Here is a 15,099-nt window from a genome sequence, read left to right on the forward strand (position 1 = left end):
AAGAGAGATTTACAGTAGAGATACCACAGAGAGATAGATAGATCTACAGTAGAGCTACCACAGAGAGATAGATAGATCTACAGTAGAGCTACCACAGAGAGATAGATAGATCTACAGTAGAGCTACCACAGAGAGATAGATAGATCTACAGTAGAGCTACCACAGAGAGATAGATAGATCTACAGTAGAGCTACCACAGAGAGATAGAGAAAGAGAGATTTACAGTAGAGATACCACAGAGAGATAGAGAAAGAGAGATTTACAGTAGAGATACCACAGAGAGATAGAGAAAGAGAGATTTACAGTAGAGATACCACAGAGAGATAGATAGATCTACAGTAGAGCTACCACAGAGAGATAGAGAAATGCAGATATGGTCAATGTCTCCTATAGAAGAGGAGGGGGAGCAGGGCTGAGACTGCATGAATAACATCAGTTCCACTTCAGATAGACACAGAGATGATTGTTTATTTTACTGATTCAGAATGCGACACATTCAGACGAAGTGAAAGCATGATTTAGAAAGGTAAGAAAGTATTGGATACTTATGGTAAAACTATTTCTAACATGGATACATTTACGTACGCTACTCTTCAAAAGTTTAGGGTCACTTAGAAATGCCCTTATTTTTGAAAGAAAAGCTAATTTTGTTGTCCATTAAAATAACATGAAATTGATCAGAAATACAGTGTAGACATTGTTAATGTTGTAAATTACTATTACAGCTGGAACCTTCATTAAGTAGCACCTGCAAAACACCAGTCTCAATGTCAACAGTGAAGAGGCGACTCCGGGATGCTGGCCTTCTAGGCAGAGTTCCTCTGTCCAGTGTCTGTGTTCTTTTGCCCATCTTAATATTTTATTTTTATTGGCCAGTCTGAGATATGGCTTTTTCTTTGCAACTCTGCCTAGAAGGTCAGCATCCCGGAGTCGCCTCTTCACTGTTGATGTTGAGACTGGTGTTTTGCGGGTACTATTTAATGAAGCTGCCAGTTGAGGACTTGTGAGGTGTCTGTTTCTCAATCTAGACACTCTAATGTACTTGTCCTCCTGCTCAGTTGTGCTCGGGGGCCTCCCACTCCTCTTTCTATTCTGGTTAGAGACAGTTTGCACTGTTCTGTGAAGGGAGTAGTACACAGCGTTGTACGAGATCTTCAGTTTCTTGGTCATTTTTCACATGGAATAGCCTTCATTTCTCAGAACAAGTAAATTGCTTTACTTTCAAAAACAAAGACATTTCTAAGTGACCCCAAACTTTAGAACGGTAGTGTACATGTCTACTGTATAACAATACTGTATAACAATACTGTATAACAATCCCTTACCATTAGGCACTATTGTATTCATGAATGACAATGTGAGGAGCGTTCGCCCGAACCATGTATGTCAAGGTGATCTCTGTTCAATGTCAAAGAGGGGATACTGTAGCTCTTACAGCCAACACAGTTCCTGTGTCCCATGTCCATCAAGTTCTGCTTCTGCCCCACAAGCAGTGCAAGAGAAGTATATCAGCATTCCTGATCTCTCATATCTTATGTCAGAACTATTCCCCTCCCACTTTCTCAGTCGCACTATTTTTCGGTCTTACTCTTTCCATCTTGAGAGCTCAAGGTGCATATACAGTACCTGTAAAGTGACTACATTACCCATAGTCCTCCTCTGTTCTCTTTAGCCCCACCCATCACTTATTAACAAGGCGAATCAGCTCTTTCCCTCTCCATGGCCTCCTCCATCTCATCCATCTCTCTCTCACAGTCCTCACAGCCCTCTGGCCCACACCCTCCTACCAACACCAGAGTTGGTACATCCCCGTTCCCCACCCCCATCACGGTCCCGTCAGGCGCCCACGCCACGTCAATCATCCCGTCTGGGCACTGCAATAGGCCGCTGACAGAGTAGAGCCCGCTCCCGGGGACCACCTCATTGTAGGGAGGGGCGTGGGTGGCGGCGTGGGCATCCTCCAATCGGAGCCTCTGTTTGTGGCGCAGCTCGATGATGGTCTTGGTGTAAGAGTTGAGGGTGAAGACTGCAGCTCCCATACAACAGCTGAAGGAGATCCACGCCAGGCTGAGGAGAGACCACAGAGAGAGGGGGAGGAGTCATTAGAGAGAGAGGGCTATGAAAGAAGTGTCCCTACTATTCACTACTAAGAGTGTGAATGATTACCCACGCGAATGACCAGCCGTAGTCCCAGGTCTGAGGCCTCCAGTCTTTAGGGCCAACGATGACAGTCATCTGGAACACTGTGGTGTACATCATGTGGGCCACCATCCCCATCAGACCTGGAAGGGGAGAGAGAAAAGCATTGATTTACTGTTTCATTGATTCTTTAACTGAACATCTTGGCTAGAGGATGGGAGGCAGACCGAGATAAAGAGGTGAAGTCTGGAGATGGAAGGATATGAACAAGAGAAGTGCTTCATACAGTAAAGACAGGGGAGGGAGGGAGGTGAGGGAGGGAGGTGAGGGAGGGAGGGAGGGAGTAGAGGCATTACCTGACAGTACGGTGCAGATGGCAGCATAGGCGTTGATTTTGAGAGCGTGTATCTCCTTATGGGAACACAACAACTCCAACCACATCAACAGAAAGCCCATTCCCAATAGACCGATGTAAGTGAACTCAGATATCACCGATAGCCATAACACACCTGGAGACACACACACACACAGACACATTTGTTTTCCTATCCGTGTGCGGACCAAACAATTGATTCCCATTCAAAGTCCTATTTTCCCTAAGCCTTAACCTCAACCCACTAACCCTAATTGTAACCCTAAACCTAAACCCTGAGCCTAAAATAGCCTTTTTCCTTGTCCCCACATGTCCGAACTTCCCCATATCTGGTCCCCACAAGGATAATAAAACCAAACACACACACACTGTATCAATGGGAGGCCCATTCTCAAAATAACATAATGCAAAACTAAACACCACAGGCAAAGAGGAAGCGAGAGAGTGAGAGAGAGAGTGGGAGAGAGTGAGAGAGAGTGGGAGAGTGTGAGAGAGAGAGAGCGCACCTTGTGTTTCACCAGGAGTCAGCTCAATAAAGCTGCGACACTTCTCACCTGGAGGAAAGATTTAGAACAATATTAGCGGTTTGCAACTTTTTGTGAGAGAGAAAAGTAAAGTGTGCTTATAGCCTTTCTCACCATCAACATGTTTCTCACAGCTCTCCCAGAAGCCAGTGTGGAAGTATCTGAAGGTGTACTTGTCCTCTCCTGTCTCCCAGATGTAGTGGACAGCATTGTCCAACTGTCTCTGGCGGATCTTAGCCAGTTCATCTCTCCTCTGGGGGGGCAGGGTTCTGTTGTATGGGTTCTGAGTTGGGCTCTCTGGGGAGAGTAGAATATTATCTTGGTTTCCATCTGATGACAGTGGAACTGTATCTTTCTGTTCACCTATTTTTTTTAAATGATATCTTTATTTAACTAGGCAAGTCAGTTAAGAACAAATTCTTATATTCATTGACGGCCTAGGAACAGTGGGTTAACTGTATTATTCAGGGGCAGATTTGAACCTTATCCGCTCGGGGATTCAATCTTGCAACCTTTCGGTTACTAGTCCAACGCTCTAGCCACTAGACTAGCTGCTGTTCCAGAACCCTTAACTTCCAAATACCTGAACTTTCTGAGTAAAACCCTAAATTCTTTCGATTAATCCTTTCTAAGAAGTGACCCACTGGGCACACACTGGTTGAATCAACATTGTTTCCATGTCATTTCAAATAAATGAAATAGACGTTGAATTGACGTTAATGCCCAGTAGGGATTGATTAAAATCGCATCCCATTTCTTGTGAATGACACTGGGTCAGCTTGTCGCTCCTACCTATGTAGTAAAACTCACATTGGATGTAATCCCTCTAAATGGATTCACTCCCAAATCTATTTCCCATTGTCTACAACACTAAGGTATTTATAATATAACTCAGACAGGATCAACCACCTGTGTTACTAAGTGTGTGTATTTGTTTATTCACATGCATATGTGTGAACGTGGGTGTGTATTCACGTGCATGTGTGTGAGCGTGTGTCAGGTGAGCCTCCTGCTGTGTGTGAGCGTGTGTGTCAGGTGAGCCTCCTGCTGTGGTTAGCGTGTGTGTCAGGTGAGCCTCCTGCCGTGGTTAGCGTGTGTGTCAGGTGAGCCTCCTGCTGTGGTTAACGTGTGTATCAGGTGAGCCTCCTGCTGTGGTTTACGTGTGTATCAGGTGAGCCTCCTGCTTTGGTTAGCATGTGTGTCAGGTGAGCCTCCTGCTGTGGTTAACGTGTGTATCAGGTGAGCCTCCTGCTGTGGTTAACGTGTGTATCAGGTGAGCCTCCTGCTGTGGTTAGCGTGTGTATCAGGTGAGCCTCCTGCTGTGGTTAGCGTGTGTATCAGGTGAGCCTCCTGCTGTGGTTAGCGTGTGTGTCAGGTGAGCCTCCTGCTGTGGTTAGCGTGTGTGTCAGGTGAGCCTCCTGCTGTGGTTAGCGTGTGTGTCAGGTGAGCCTCCTGCTGTGGTTAGCATGTGTGTCAGGTGAGCCTCCTGCTGTGGTTAGCGTGTGTATCAGGTGAGCCTCCTGCTGTGGTTAGCGTGTGTATCAGGTGAGCCTCCTGCTGTGGTTAGCGTGTGTATCAGGTGAGCCTCCTGCTGTGGTTAGCGTGTGTATCAGGTGAGCCTCCTGCTGTGGTTAGCGTGTGTATCAGGTGAGCCTCCTGCTGTGGTTAGCGTGTGTATCAGGTGAGCCTCCTGCTGTGGTTAGCGTGTGTATCAGGTGAGCCTCCTGCTGTGGTTAGCGGTGCTACAGTACGTACTGAACACTGCAGCTACAGATCTCTAACTGGATTCATGTATGAAGTTATAAAGTGTTAATCTCAATCTCACTGGATTATACACAATACAGACCAGGGAGCAGAGAGGACAGAACAAAACCCCAGGATTCATCTGCATTCCTCACACCCAGCAGATTACAGCTCAGAGCAAAGTTGTTTTCAATGAGGGATGTGGAGGCAGGTTTGAAAGGTTAGATGAAATATGTACAGTATCATAAACCTTGGGAGAATAGGGGAAGAGGCCACATAAGTGGCCAGAACGTACTGCTGGGATGATCAACTGACAACTTCTTTGTAAACAGTTGATTTGGAGTTAAAAACAAAATCAGACTGGCATCTTTTGGGTGTTTGACCATTTGGGAGCACTTGGATGAGGGTTGTGATTGGATTTCAACCCAAGTGGGCATGACGAGCAAGGCAGACTATCACCGAACACACACAAGCATGCACACATACAGAATACACTTTCTCTCTCACACACACACACACACACACACACACACACACACACACACACACACACACACACACACACACACACACACACACACACACACACACACAGTCAGAAGACAGCATGTCATAAATGGCTGGCAGATGTCACCATGGTGTTACAGTTGTGTAATTCTTGTGAAACACTGCCCTTCTACTTGTCTAACACTTAGATGGGTACTTGAACCAAATGAATGCAGTTCAGACTCCCTTGGACATCCAAACGTTTAGATAATAGCTTAGGGCTGGTAGGACCTGTAGGGCTGACTAGTGATGACAGTAATAGGATATACATATGATCACAGTGAGGCGTGGGTCAATAAGTTAGGGTGACACTCTGGAACTGGGTGTGTTGAGAGTGCCACAGGAAATGACATCACAATTACACAGGTGACAGTTAGTTACGTAGGTGGCATACCTGTGGTGTAGGGTTCACTGTTGTTCTGCCCACAGTTCCTCATCTTGACCGGAGACAGGCAGAGAGGCTTGACCACCTTGTGAGTCCCTTCACACCAATAGGAGGTGCAGAGAGCCAGGATGGACAGGGCCAGAGCCAGAGTGGTCAGGGTCAGGGACAGCAGGGAGCGGGACCGACGAGACATGTTCTCCAACATGGCCACACCGGGAGGAGGGGAGAGGGTAAGAGAAGGTCAAGAAGGAGGGATAGGGCAGGAGGAGAGGAAGTGTGTAGAGACTCAGGGCAGGGGAAGGAGAAGAAGAGGATGAAGAAAGAGATGGAACAAAGGGAGGTAGATGGGATATAAGTATCAACAGCAGTATGTGAGGATGAGGTTGTTATTGGTGATGTAGAGGATGATGAAGAAGATGATGACAGTTCTGGTGATAGATTGAAATCAGTGAAAGAGTTTCAAAAAGAAAAAACAGAGTAAAAAACAAGACAAGATAAAAAACAATGTAGAGAAAAGATTAGAAAATGGGGACAAAGGGAAAGCAAGAATAGAGAGAGAAGGGGAAAGAGAGAGAGTCGGATAAGATTCTGTCAAGGTAAAAGAGATGGACAGAAGGGACAAATGAACAGAGGAGAGGGGTCACACCAGGAGAAAAGAAAGGGATGGAAGGAGGACATGTCTGTCCGACCAGGACTGAAGGTTTATGCTGTTATAGATCCCTAGGGCTCTTCACTCTAACCATTCAACAGTAATGGGAGTCAATAGATCACTAGTCCCTAGCCGCCTTTCATCCTAAACTTTAGAGAGCTATCGGATATGCTATCTAGATCTCTGTCGCCTAACTTTTCACTCTAGTCCTACAGTGAGTTTTGATCATACAGACTTGATACAGATACTATCAGATCCAGCCGTAAAACGTATCATCAAATGTAGAGATATTATTGGAATACATTCTGCTTTGGCGTACAAGTGTTTTCCGTATGATCACATCTTAGGGCAGATACAGTATATCTTACTCACAGTAATGCTCAGGGTGACGGGTCGTACAGGTCCAAGAGTTCACTGTGTGTTTGCATATGGTTATGGAGTAATCCATACCGTTCTGTGACCTGTACCACGTTATTAACTTTCTACTTCCTGATTAAGAGGTTCTGGCCTGCCTCTACCTCTCACGGCATCCTCCTTACGACTTAAAGTAGAGTAGGAATAAAATGGAGGGAATAAAATGTACAGATTACTTTTTTTGATGAAATCATTAGTTAAGCCTCTGATCTAAATCATTTTTCTGGTAGTCCATATTAATCTGCTCTAATCTGTTTGTGTTAGGTGTGTTAGAGTGTGAAACCCACTCTGGCTCTCTCTCCTGGTCTCTCTCACACACTGTTTGCGATCCCTGCAATGTTAACACAGGACAGATTAACCAGTTAGTATGACTGCCGATCACTGTAATATCACTAGAATCTTCAAGTCAGTCTCAGTGAGAAGTATGGGTGCTGAAGGACCCCCTGAAAAATCTGAATTTAAAAAAAAAAGTTTAACAAAATAGTACTAGTTTTACTAGTTCTGTATTTATCGGACCGATATAGCCGCCTGTAACGCAGGCAAAAACCCGCACCCCCAAACTACTTCCCGCGGCTATGTCCGGTGAAAAACTTTTCCGATTTGCAGGTATTGTTTACAAAGCCCATTATATTCAAGTTTAATACCCAACACATTCTGTAGCAGTAAATAAACTGAAATCCATTGAAATAACAAATGGGCAATAAAAGATGCTAAACACAAAATGACCTACTGTACGTTAAAAACACAGTGCCTCTATACCTGCATTTCGCAACACCCACAATAAAATCTGCTAAAAATGTGTATGCGACCAATAAAATGTGATTTTCCCTATAATCAGTTACCAACAGCAACATTCTCTTTCAGTCATTTCAGTTGCAATTTTTCAATTTTTTTGAAAGGAAGGACTGGACAGTACAAGACATATAAACAACCATACAGAGCGCATCAGGAACTACATCATTCTTTTCTCCATGTCAAACTCTTAACAGCTTACTCAGTTCTAAGAACTACTAATTCTTAGCCTGAAATTTGGCACCAAATCGAAACTGCATCGTTGCCTCACTACAAAAGAAACAGAAGTCTATTTATCTCTTGAGACAACATCCATCACTACAATGCAATCTTTCTACTGCCATCTTTTGCTGACATTAATTTTCCTCCATCACAGGCTTTCCTTCCTATCCTCTTTCATATTTTTATCAGTCCTCTACGATTTGCTGAGACATTTATGTTGACTAAGCAATAACTTTGCACACATTTTTTGGTATTTTTGTTATCCCTGGTTTAACCCAAGTACTCCGCACTACTCTCTCTAATACCCCTTCGTCAGAATGAGCAGTTTTGACCCTTACCTCTCTGGCCTGATGCTCCCCTCTCTCTTTATCCTCCTTTCCCACTCTCTCTCATGCTCCAGGGTGAGTGTGATTCCCCCGCCACACTCCTCCTTTTTCTGTCTTTCTTGGGAATTTGTGTCACAGACCCATCCCGAATCCATGTAATCCCTCTAAGTCCATCTGTTACTGTACTTTCTCCCATATCAGTCTCCCTCCCTCCCTAGTACCCCCTCTACTTTCTTGACTAACCTCAACTCAACTTTCACCCACCCTTGGCACCATCCTATGTCATTACAGTGTTTGTGTTTGAATTGTTGCACTCATCTCAATCTGTGTGGGGTTATATTTAGTGTAAGTATCCTAGCCGGACAGGTTATGCCCCCTGTGCAAAGCCAAATCCTGACGACATTTTCCTATTAATGTCTATAATTGTCTGGAGACAACACAGGGGACAGAGTGGGTTTACTTTATATAGTCACAATTTATTTACATTGGGTTATGTACAGCAAAACAAACAAGAAATTAGCAATGACAACATTGGTTTAGGCAAGGAAGGAGTATAAACAATATTGTGTGTGTATGCGTTTGAACTGAAAAGGGCTACAAACTGTTAACCCCAGGCTTGAGATTTACAGTAATGTAGAACAAGCTTCCCATCGCTGCCAAAACACTGAAAAACACAGAGGGTAAGAGTTACTCTTTTAGAAGAATAGGAAAGGGAGCACAAAACATCAGCTGAAGTATTTAGCGGGTATTTAATAGGGACGGTCAAGGCCATGGGTCAAGAGGGGGTCAAGTGGACACTACCACCCTGACCCTTAGATCAGGAGTACTGTGCCTGATAAACCTTTAGCCTTTACCCAAGTGTTAACAGGTCTGAACAGAATTAGATAGTAAGTCGTATGTGATGCTGGCTCTGTCATACAGGCTTGCAATGAGAATAGTGGAGCTTCTGCCAAACATCTATACAGTTCCTTCTGATCTGTAAACACTGATTTTGTAACCAAATTCTCAGAATCACCTCACATCTTTTCTCACATAGTCTTGTTTATGATATTACAGATACCTTAATGCATACTTTTAAATTTTATTATGATCTAAACATAAAAATAAAACAAAAACATTTTCAGTGTTACTAGCCTCTCAATGGCTAATACATAGCATCAGCAATCCAGGGTTTATATACATCCTTGGTGAATAATCCAGGACTGTATTGATAATACACATACAGTAGTGTACTGGCCCCAGGGAACAGTAGTCACTGTGAAGATAAGAACAGCTCCATCTCACAGGGAACTGCTCACTTAGACCTCCCTCCGGTGGTCAACTAACTTACCACAGGACAAATAGATAACAGAAAAACTGCATTTCCCAAGGCCTCCAGAAATGATTTCAAATGAAAAGTACTCACTTGAAACAGGACTCCTACTTCCTGATCAGGCGAGGGAGAGAATGACTGGTTGACATAAATGAACTGTGTGGAGAGAGAGATTTTGTTTATTATCTATTTCACTTGCCAATAAAGCCCATTATGTGTGTGAGTGAGTGAGAGAGAGCAATGGGTGTTTAGAAACATTGAACAAGCTGACGCACTATAGTCCCAGATCAAAGGCCACAGTGGGTGCATATCAAGGGGCCAGGATGCTTTCTCCAGTTCATACCTCAGTCACAGACAGAAGGGGTAGTCCAGACATGTCACAGGGGCTATAAAGCTGAAGCATCCGTTAAGAACGGTCAGACAGGGAATTGGTTCCAATCGTTTTCACACAAGTCATTTCTCTTAGGGGATTTTTAGAAACACTTAAATGAAGGGCTGCGTTTCATGTAGACTTACCCTGGCATGACGCTTTAATAACCATGTCAATATCTCTCAGACAAAGTTACTTTTATCAATATATTCACCTCTATTTATCCTCATATTCGAAAATGCTAATTAGCATCAAAGTAGGCACTCTGCAAGACTACAAATCCCAGCATGCTTCTGCACATCATCTCTAGCTGGCACCTTTGCTAACAGGTACATTTTAAGAAATGTTGCCAATTTATTAATTACAACATTTAGATAACATTAGATAATTACTCCAGAGATTCTTACCTTTGCCTCAATTCGGCATTTGTAGTTGTTTATAATAGCCACATTAGCAGATAGCAGCATTTCATTTGTTGGGGGTAAATACAGGCAAATATATTGATAAAAGTCACCATATCTGAGAGAAGTTTACACGATTATCAAAATGTCACACCAGAGTAAATGGTGTGGGGGGCTGTGCTTTGGCAAAGTGGGTGGGGTTATATCCTTCCTGTTTGGCCCTGTCTGGGGGTGTCCTCGGATGGGGCCACAGTGTCTCCTGACCCCTCCTGTCTCAGCCTCCAGTATTTATGCTGCAGTAGTTTATGTGTCAGGGGGCTAGGGTCAGTTTGTTATATCTGGAGTACTTCTCCTGTCCTATTCGGTGTCCTGTGTGAATTTAAGTATGCTCTCTCTAATTCTCTCTTTCTTTCTCTCTCTCGGAGGACCTGAGCCCTAGGACCATGCCTCAGGACTACCTGACATGATGACTCCTTGCTGTCCCCAGTCCACCTGGCTGTGCTGCTGCTCCAGTTTCAACTTTCTGCCTTATTATTATTGGACCATGCTGGTCATTTATGAACATTTTAACATCTTGGCCATGTTCTGTTATAATCTCCACCCGGCACAGCCAGAAGAGGACTGGCCACCCCACATAGCCTGGTTCCTCTCTAGGTTTCTTCCTAGGTTTTGGCCTTTCTAGGGAGTTTTTCCTAGCCACCGTGCTTCTACACCTGCATTGCTTGCTGTTTGGGATTTTAGGCTGGGTTTCTGTACAGCACTTTGAGATATCAGCTGATGTACAAAGGGCTATATAAATAAATTTTATTTGATTTTGATTTGAGTAAGCCTACACAAAACACAGCCTTTATTTTAAGTGTTTCTAAAAATCCCCTATGGGAAGAATGAATGGTGGAAAAACAATTGGAACCATTTCCCTGTTTGACCGCTAGGTTTTATGGGTATAATGACTCATACTGTGATACTCTATAGGATCGTGCTAGGCTTTACTTGCTCCCACTGTAAAACGACACAGATGAACCATCTTAGGTTAGTTCTAAACATATCTTTGCCTCATTGGTGCATATACCAGAGGTATCACCTGTCCACTTCCTCTAGCTGAAGGGAAGGAGGCAAGAGACAACTATTGAGAAGCACGCACAGAATAACTCACCAGCTGTTCATTAGCCTCCATCTTGAGGAATCGAGAGATGAATTGAGAGAGTGATTGCACTGTCCTCCCTTTCTCTACCGACCATTTCTTTGTCTTCATGATGGGGGTGTCTCCTACTGCCTTCAACAACACATCAACTTGGGAGAGGAGGATGAAGGGAGAATGAGAGAGAGACATAATACATGTATATTTTGCATAGCATAACAATAGACTGCTAGACTAAAGTTAATACCCTGATCTGTTATTGGTCAAATACACATGATTAGCAGATGTTATTGCAAGTGTAGCGAAATGCTTGTACTTCTAGTTCCGACAGTGCAGCATTATCTGACATGTAATCTTACAATTCCACAACAACTACCTAATACACACAAATCTAAGTAAAGGAATGGAATACGAATATATACATATAAATATATGGAGGGGCAATGACAGAGCGGCATAGGCAAGATGCAATAGATGGTATAAAATGCAATATATATATGTATATGTATATATATGTATATATAATATGTATATATAATATACATATGAGATGAGTGATATGTAAACATTATTAAAATGACTAGTGATCGATGTATTAGCCACATAATTTTGCAACCTAAACTATCATAGGTTTGCAGCTATGTTATAGTCAGCTGGAAAAATAGGTAGATCTTGGACAGTGAAATCATTATAGCCATGACCATGACACACGCCGTAATGTGTGAAAGTGGATTTTGGCATGTTCTATGTAGTAAGAAACGAAGAAAAAAGAAGATGTCTCAGCCTTAAAGAAAAATGTGTATAATGTGTTAAAGTAAGAGGTAAACATAGTTTGAAATGCAAGCAAACTTGAACCATTCAGACAGCGCCCGCCCTACTTAAAACGTATGAACATCCCTGACCATCGATTCGCTGTTCACAAAGTTGTTTCAATTATATTGACTGAGACAACTGTCAATCAACCTCTTCCGGGTCAGTTTGCTTGTAAACAGAAAGCACGATATCTTACTGTAATTTTAACTGTGAGTCAAACACTCGCTCATAATTTACTTTTTTTCTTATCGTCTGCCATCCCCGAGTCTTCTGTAGGCTGTTGTGGGGTTGAAGGCTCATCTTTTTGCGTTTCTGTAGGAGACTCTGCGTTGTCAGACATCCTCAGCAGTCCTTATCATGAGTGTGTGCACTAGATTCTGACACGCACTTGTAATGGGGAAAACGCTGCATGCTATTGGCCGAAACCAATGTCAATGCTCAATGCATCTCATTCGATTGGCGTATTGGATGTTGGAGCGTTTTAGGGTAATTTGTGAACAGTGGTCGTAGTTCACAGTTGATCTCTTGGTTTTTCCATCTATTCGTGAATTGTTGAGGTGTGTTGTCAATGCAATTATCGCTGTCTCTGTTTAGCCAATATATTTTACAGCTTGATCTAGCAATCAATGTCTAATTATATGACAGTCTTGGTCCTTTATTTCACATGCTGAATGTTGGCTGTGTACTGTATGTGTAACCCCGTTTACTCTGTCATAAATCTAAAATGTTCCTAGATTTTGCTAATAAGAAGGACGGTAGCTGTAGAACGTTGGACCTTCAAGTTCAACCATTCCACCCGTCGACCCCCCACTATCAACAGTACGTTTGATTCTTTTGCCTTTTCTTTACCAATTTAATGTTTATATAATTTCTTTTGATAGGCATTCCTGGACATGCATTCCTTTAAAGTTGACATGCATTGAAAACATTACAGTGAAATATCTAAATCTGCTATATCTATTTGACATACAAGTTCCCTATGAGCATACCCACTGTTTACATTTATTTAACTAGGCAAGTCAGTTAAGAACAAATTCTTATTTTCAATGACGGCCGAGGAACAGTGGGTTAACTGTCTGTTCAGGGGTAGAACAACAGATTTGTACCTTGTCAGCTCGGGGATTTGAACTTGCAACCTTTCAGTTACTAGTCCAACACTCTAACCACTAGGCTACCCTGCCAGCATGACATTCAAATAATTACATTAATTGAATCCTCTTGTTGTCTCGTCTGTGTCTTGAGTTGAATAAATAAATGTTGAGAGTTGAGAACATGATTTTGCTGTCACAAATGTTTTCTGTCACAGTCCTCTGAATCTGATCCATTGAGCACCCCTTTGATGTAGTACTTCTTCTAGACTCTTCTATTCTCTCCATTTTCTCACTACATATTGCTCTCTCAGTGGCAGGGATTGGCAGACTGTCAACAAAGGGCTCAGTACTCTTACTGTGTGACATGCAGGAGAAGTTCAGACCCAACATCTTCCAGTTCACCAACATTGTCAGCAACGCAGCCAGACTGCTACAGGTACACACACACACACACACACATATTCATACAGCTCATTACAAATTAAAGTTGTTGCCACCCACATAGCAGCCAATACAAATTCAATGTGTGTGTGTGTCCACACCCCAGGCAGCCCGTGTTCTGGGCATCCCCCCCATAGTGACAGAGCAGTACCCTAAAGGCCTGGGTCCCACGGTGCCTGAGCTGGGGGCTGGGGACCTGACAGCCCACGCCAAGACCAAGTTCACCATGATGATAGAGCCAGTGGAGAAGGAGCTCAAAGCCCTGGGAGATCCCAAGATAGCCATCCTCTGTGGGATAGAGACACAAGCCTGCATCGCGGTGAGACCACAGGGTCAGATATGACTGGAATTGGTCCCTAAGCTCAGATCTGTGATCAGTTTTTCCCTACCTGAATCTAAGAGCCTTGTTCAGATTGACCCTTGGGAACAAGTTCATAATTAATTGAATTTACTGTAAATAGGGCTCATCTATCTTTTCTTCTCCCACTAATTAGTGCACGACCTTTGACCTGCTGGAGAAGGGTATGGAGGTGCATATCGTGGCTGATGCCGTCTCATCCAGAAGGTACTCCCTACTCCCTCCTGTGTTCCCTACTATTTCTCTTCAATATGACAATACTGTTTTTCTTCAATGACATATGCTCACATTTTCACTGGTTAAACATTTCTGGTGCTGAGATATTCTTTTCCCTTCTCTATGTCCATCTCCAGTCAGACAGACCGGTTGTTTGCCCTGTCCCGGTTGAGGCAGAGTGGAGCCTTCCTGACCACCACAGAGGCCGTCCTACTACAGCTAGTGCAAGATGCCCAACACCCCAACTTTAGAGAGGTACTGTACCATGTGACCTCCACCTTTCAGAACACACACAATGCCTATTGTCTTATCTGCTCGTGTTGTGATTACACTCAGCCTGTTACATGGTAATTACATAGGTTATTACACAAGTCGTTAGTCTTGTATAAGCCTATGTATTGTAAATAGTGTCCAGCAGTGGATGAATCTGGAATGTTCATGTGATGGTGTTTCCTCCCATAGATCCAGAAGCTGTTGGTCCAGCCATCCCCTGACACAGCCTTGCTGGCCTTCTTCAGCTCTCTGTAGAGAAGACAAGCTCCTTCTTGTTGTCTGTGAAATCATCTGAAACACTGTGTGAACACAAGTACGGAAATAAACCCATGCTGCTGTTTTCCATGCTGACTGCTGATTGTTGATCATCTTTGAAATGGGGGGTAAATGTAGAAGGGAGCGTATATAGAAGCCATTTGATGACATCATATTACTGTTGTGAGTTTTGCTTTGCTCTGTATATTTTTTGTATTTTATTTGATCTATTTCACCTTTATTTAACCAGGTAGGCAAGTTGAGAAAAAGTTCTCATTTACAATTGCGACCTGGCCAAGATAAAGCAAAGCAGTTCGA

General features: G+C 43.3%; 3 protein-coding genes across 3 annotated transcripts; 1 reads left to right on the top strand and 2 right to left on the bottom strand.

Annotated features, from left to right (window-relative positions):
- Positions 1 to 1,206: 1,206 nt before the first annotated feature.
- Positions 1,207 to 8,315, bottom strand: LOC112247687 (germ cell-specific gene 1-like protein). The gene is made up of 7 exons (XM_042308322.1): positions 8,126 to 8,315; positions 5,720 to 7,104; positions 3,151 to 3,333; positions 3,019 to 3,066; positions 2,496 to 2,648; positions 2,171 to 2,282; positions 1,207 to 2,067 (listed from the first exon to the last, which is right to left on the bottom strand). Exons 2-7 carry the CDS (start codon positions 5,913 to 5,915, stop codon positions 1,689 to 1,691), a joined length of 1,071 nt encoding a protein of 356 aa, XP_042164256.1. The 5' UTR covers positions 5,916 to 7,104; positions 8,126 to 8,315; the 3' UTR covers positions 1,207 to 1,688.
- A 253-nt stretch (positions 8,316 to 8,568) lies between these two features.
- Positions 8,569 to 12,544, bottom strand: LOC112247686 (ubiquitin-like protein ATG12). The gene is made up of 4 exons (XM_024416500.2): positions 12,385 to 12,544; positions 11,350 to 11,486; positions 9,519 to 9,581; positions 8,569 to 8,777 (listed from the first exon to the last, which is right to left on the bottom strand). The coding sequence occupies exons 1-4, from the start codon at positions 12,485 to 12,487 to the stop codon at positions 8,718 to 8,720; spliced, it is 363 nt and encodes a 120-aa protein (XP_024272268.1). The 5' UTR covers positions 12,488 to 12,544; the 3' UTR covers positions 8,569 to 8,717.
- A 19-nt stretch (positions 12,545 to 12,563) lies between these two features.
- Positions 12,564 to 14,877, top strand: LOC112247685 (isochorismatase domain-containing protein 2). Its single transcript, XM_024416499.2, has 7 exons — positions 12,564 to 12,704; positions 12,882 to 12,966; positions 13,550 to 13,674; positions 13,786 to 13,998; positions 14,174 to 14,244; positions 14,391 to 14,508; positions 14,716 to 14,877. Coding segments are annotated over exons 2-7 (594 nt in total). The 5' UTR covers positions 12,564 to 12,704; positions 12,882 to 12,965; the 3' UTR covers positions 14,782 to 14,877.
- Positions 14,878 to 15,099: the final 222 nt, after the last annotated feature.

Source organism: Oncorhynchus tshawytscha, linkage group LG03, assembly GCF_018296145.1.
Source record: "Oncorhynchus tshawytscha isolate Ot180627B linkage group LG03, Otsh_v2.0, whole genome shotgun sequence".
NCBI lineage: Eukaryota > Metazoa > Chordata > Actinopteri > Salmoniformes > Salmonidae > Oncorhynchus > Oncorhynchus tshawytscha.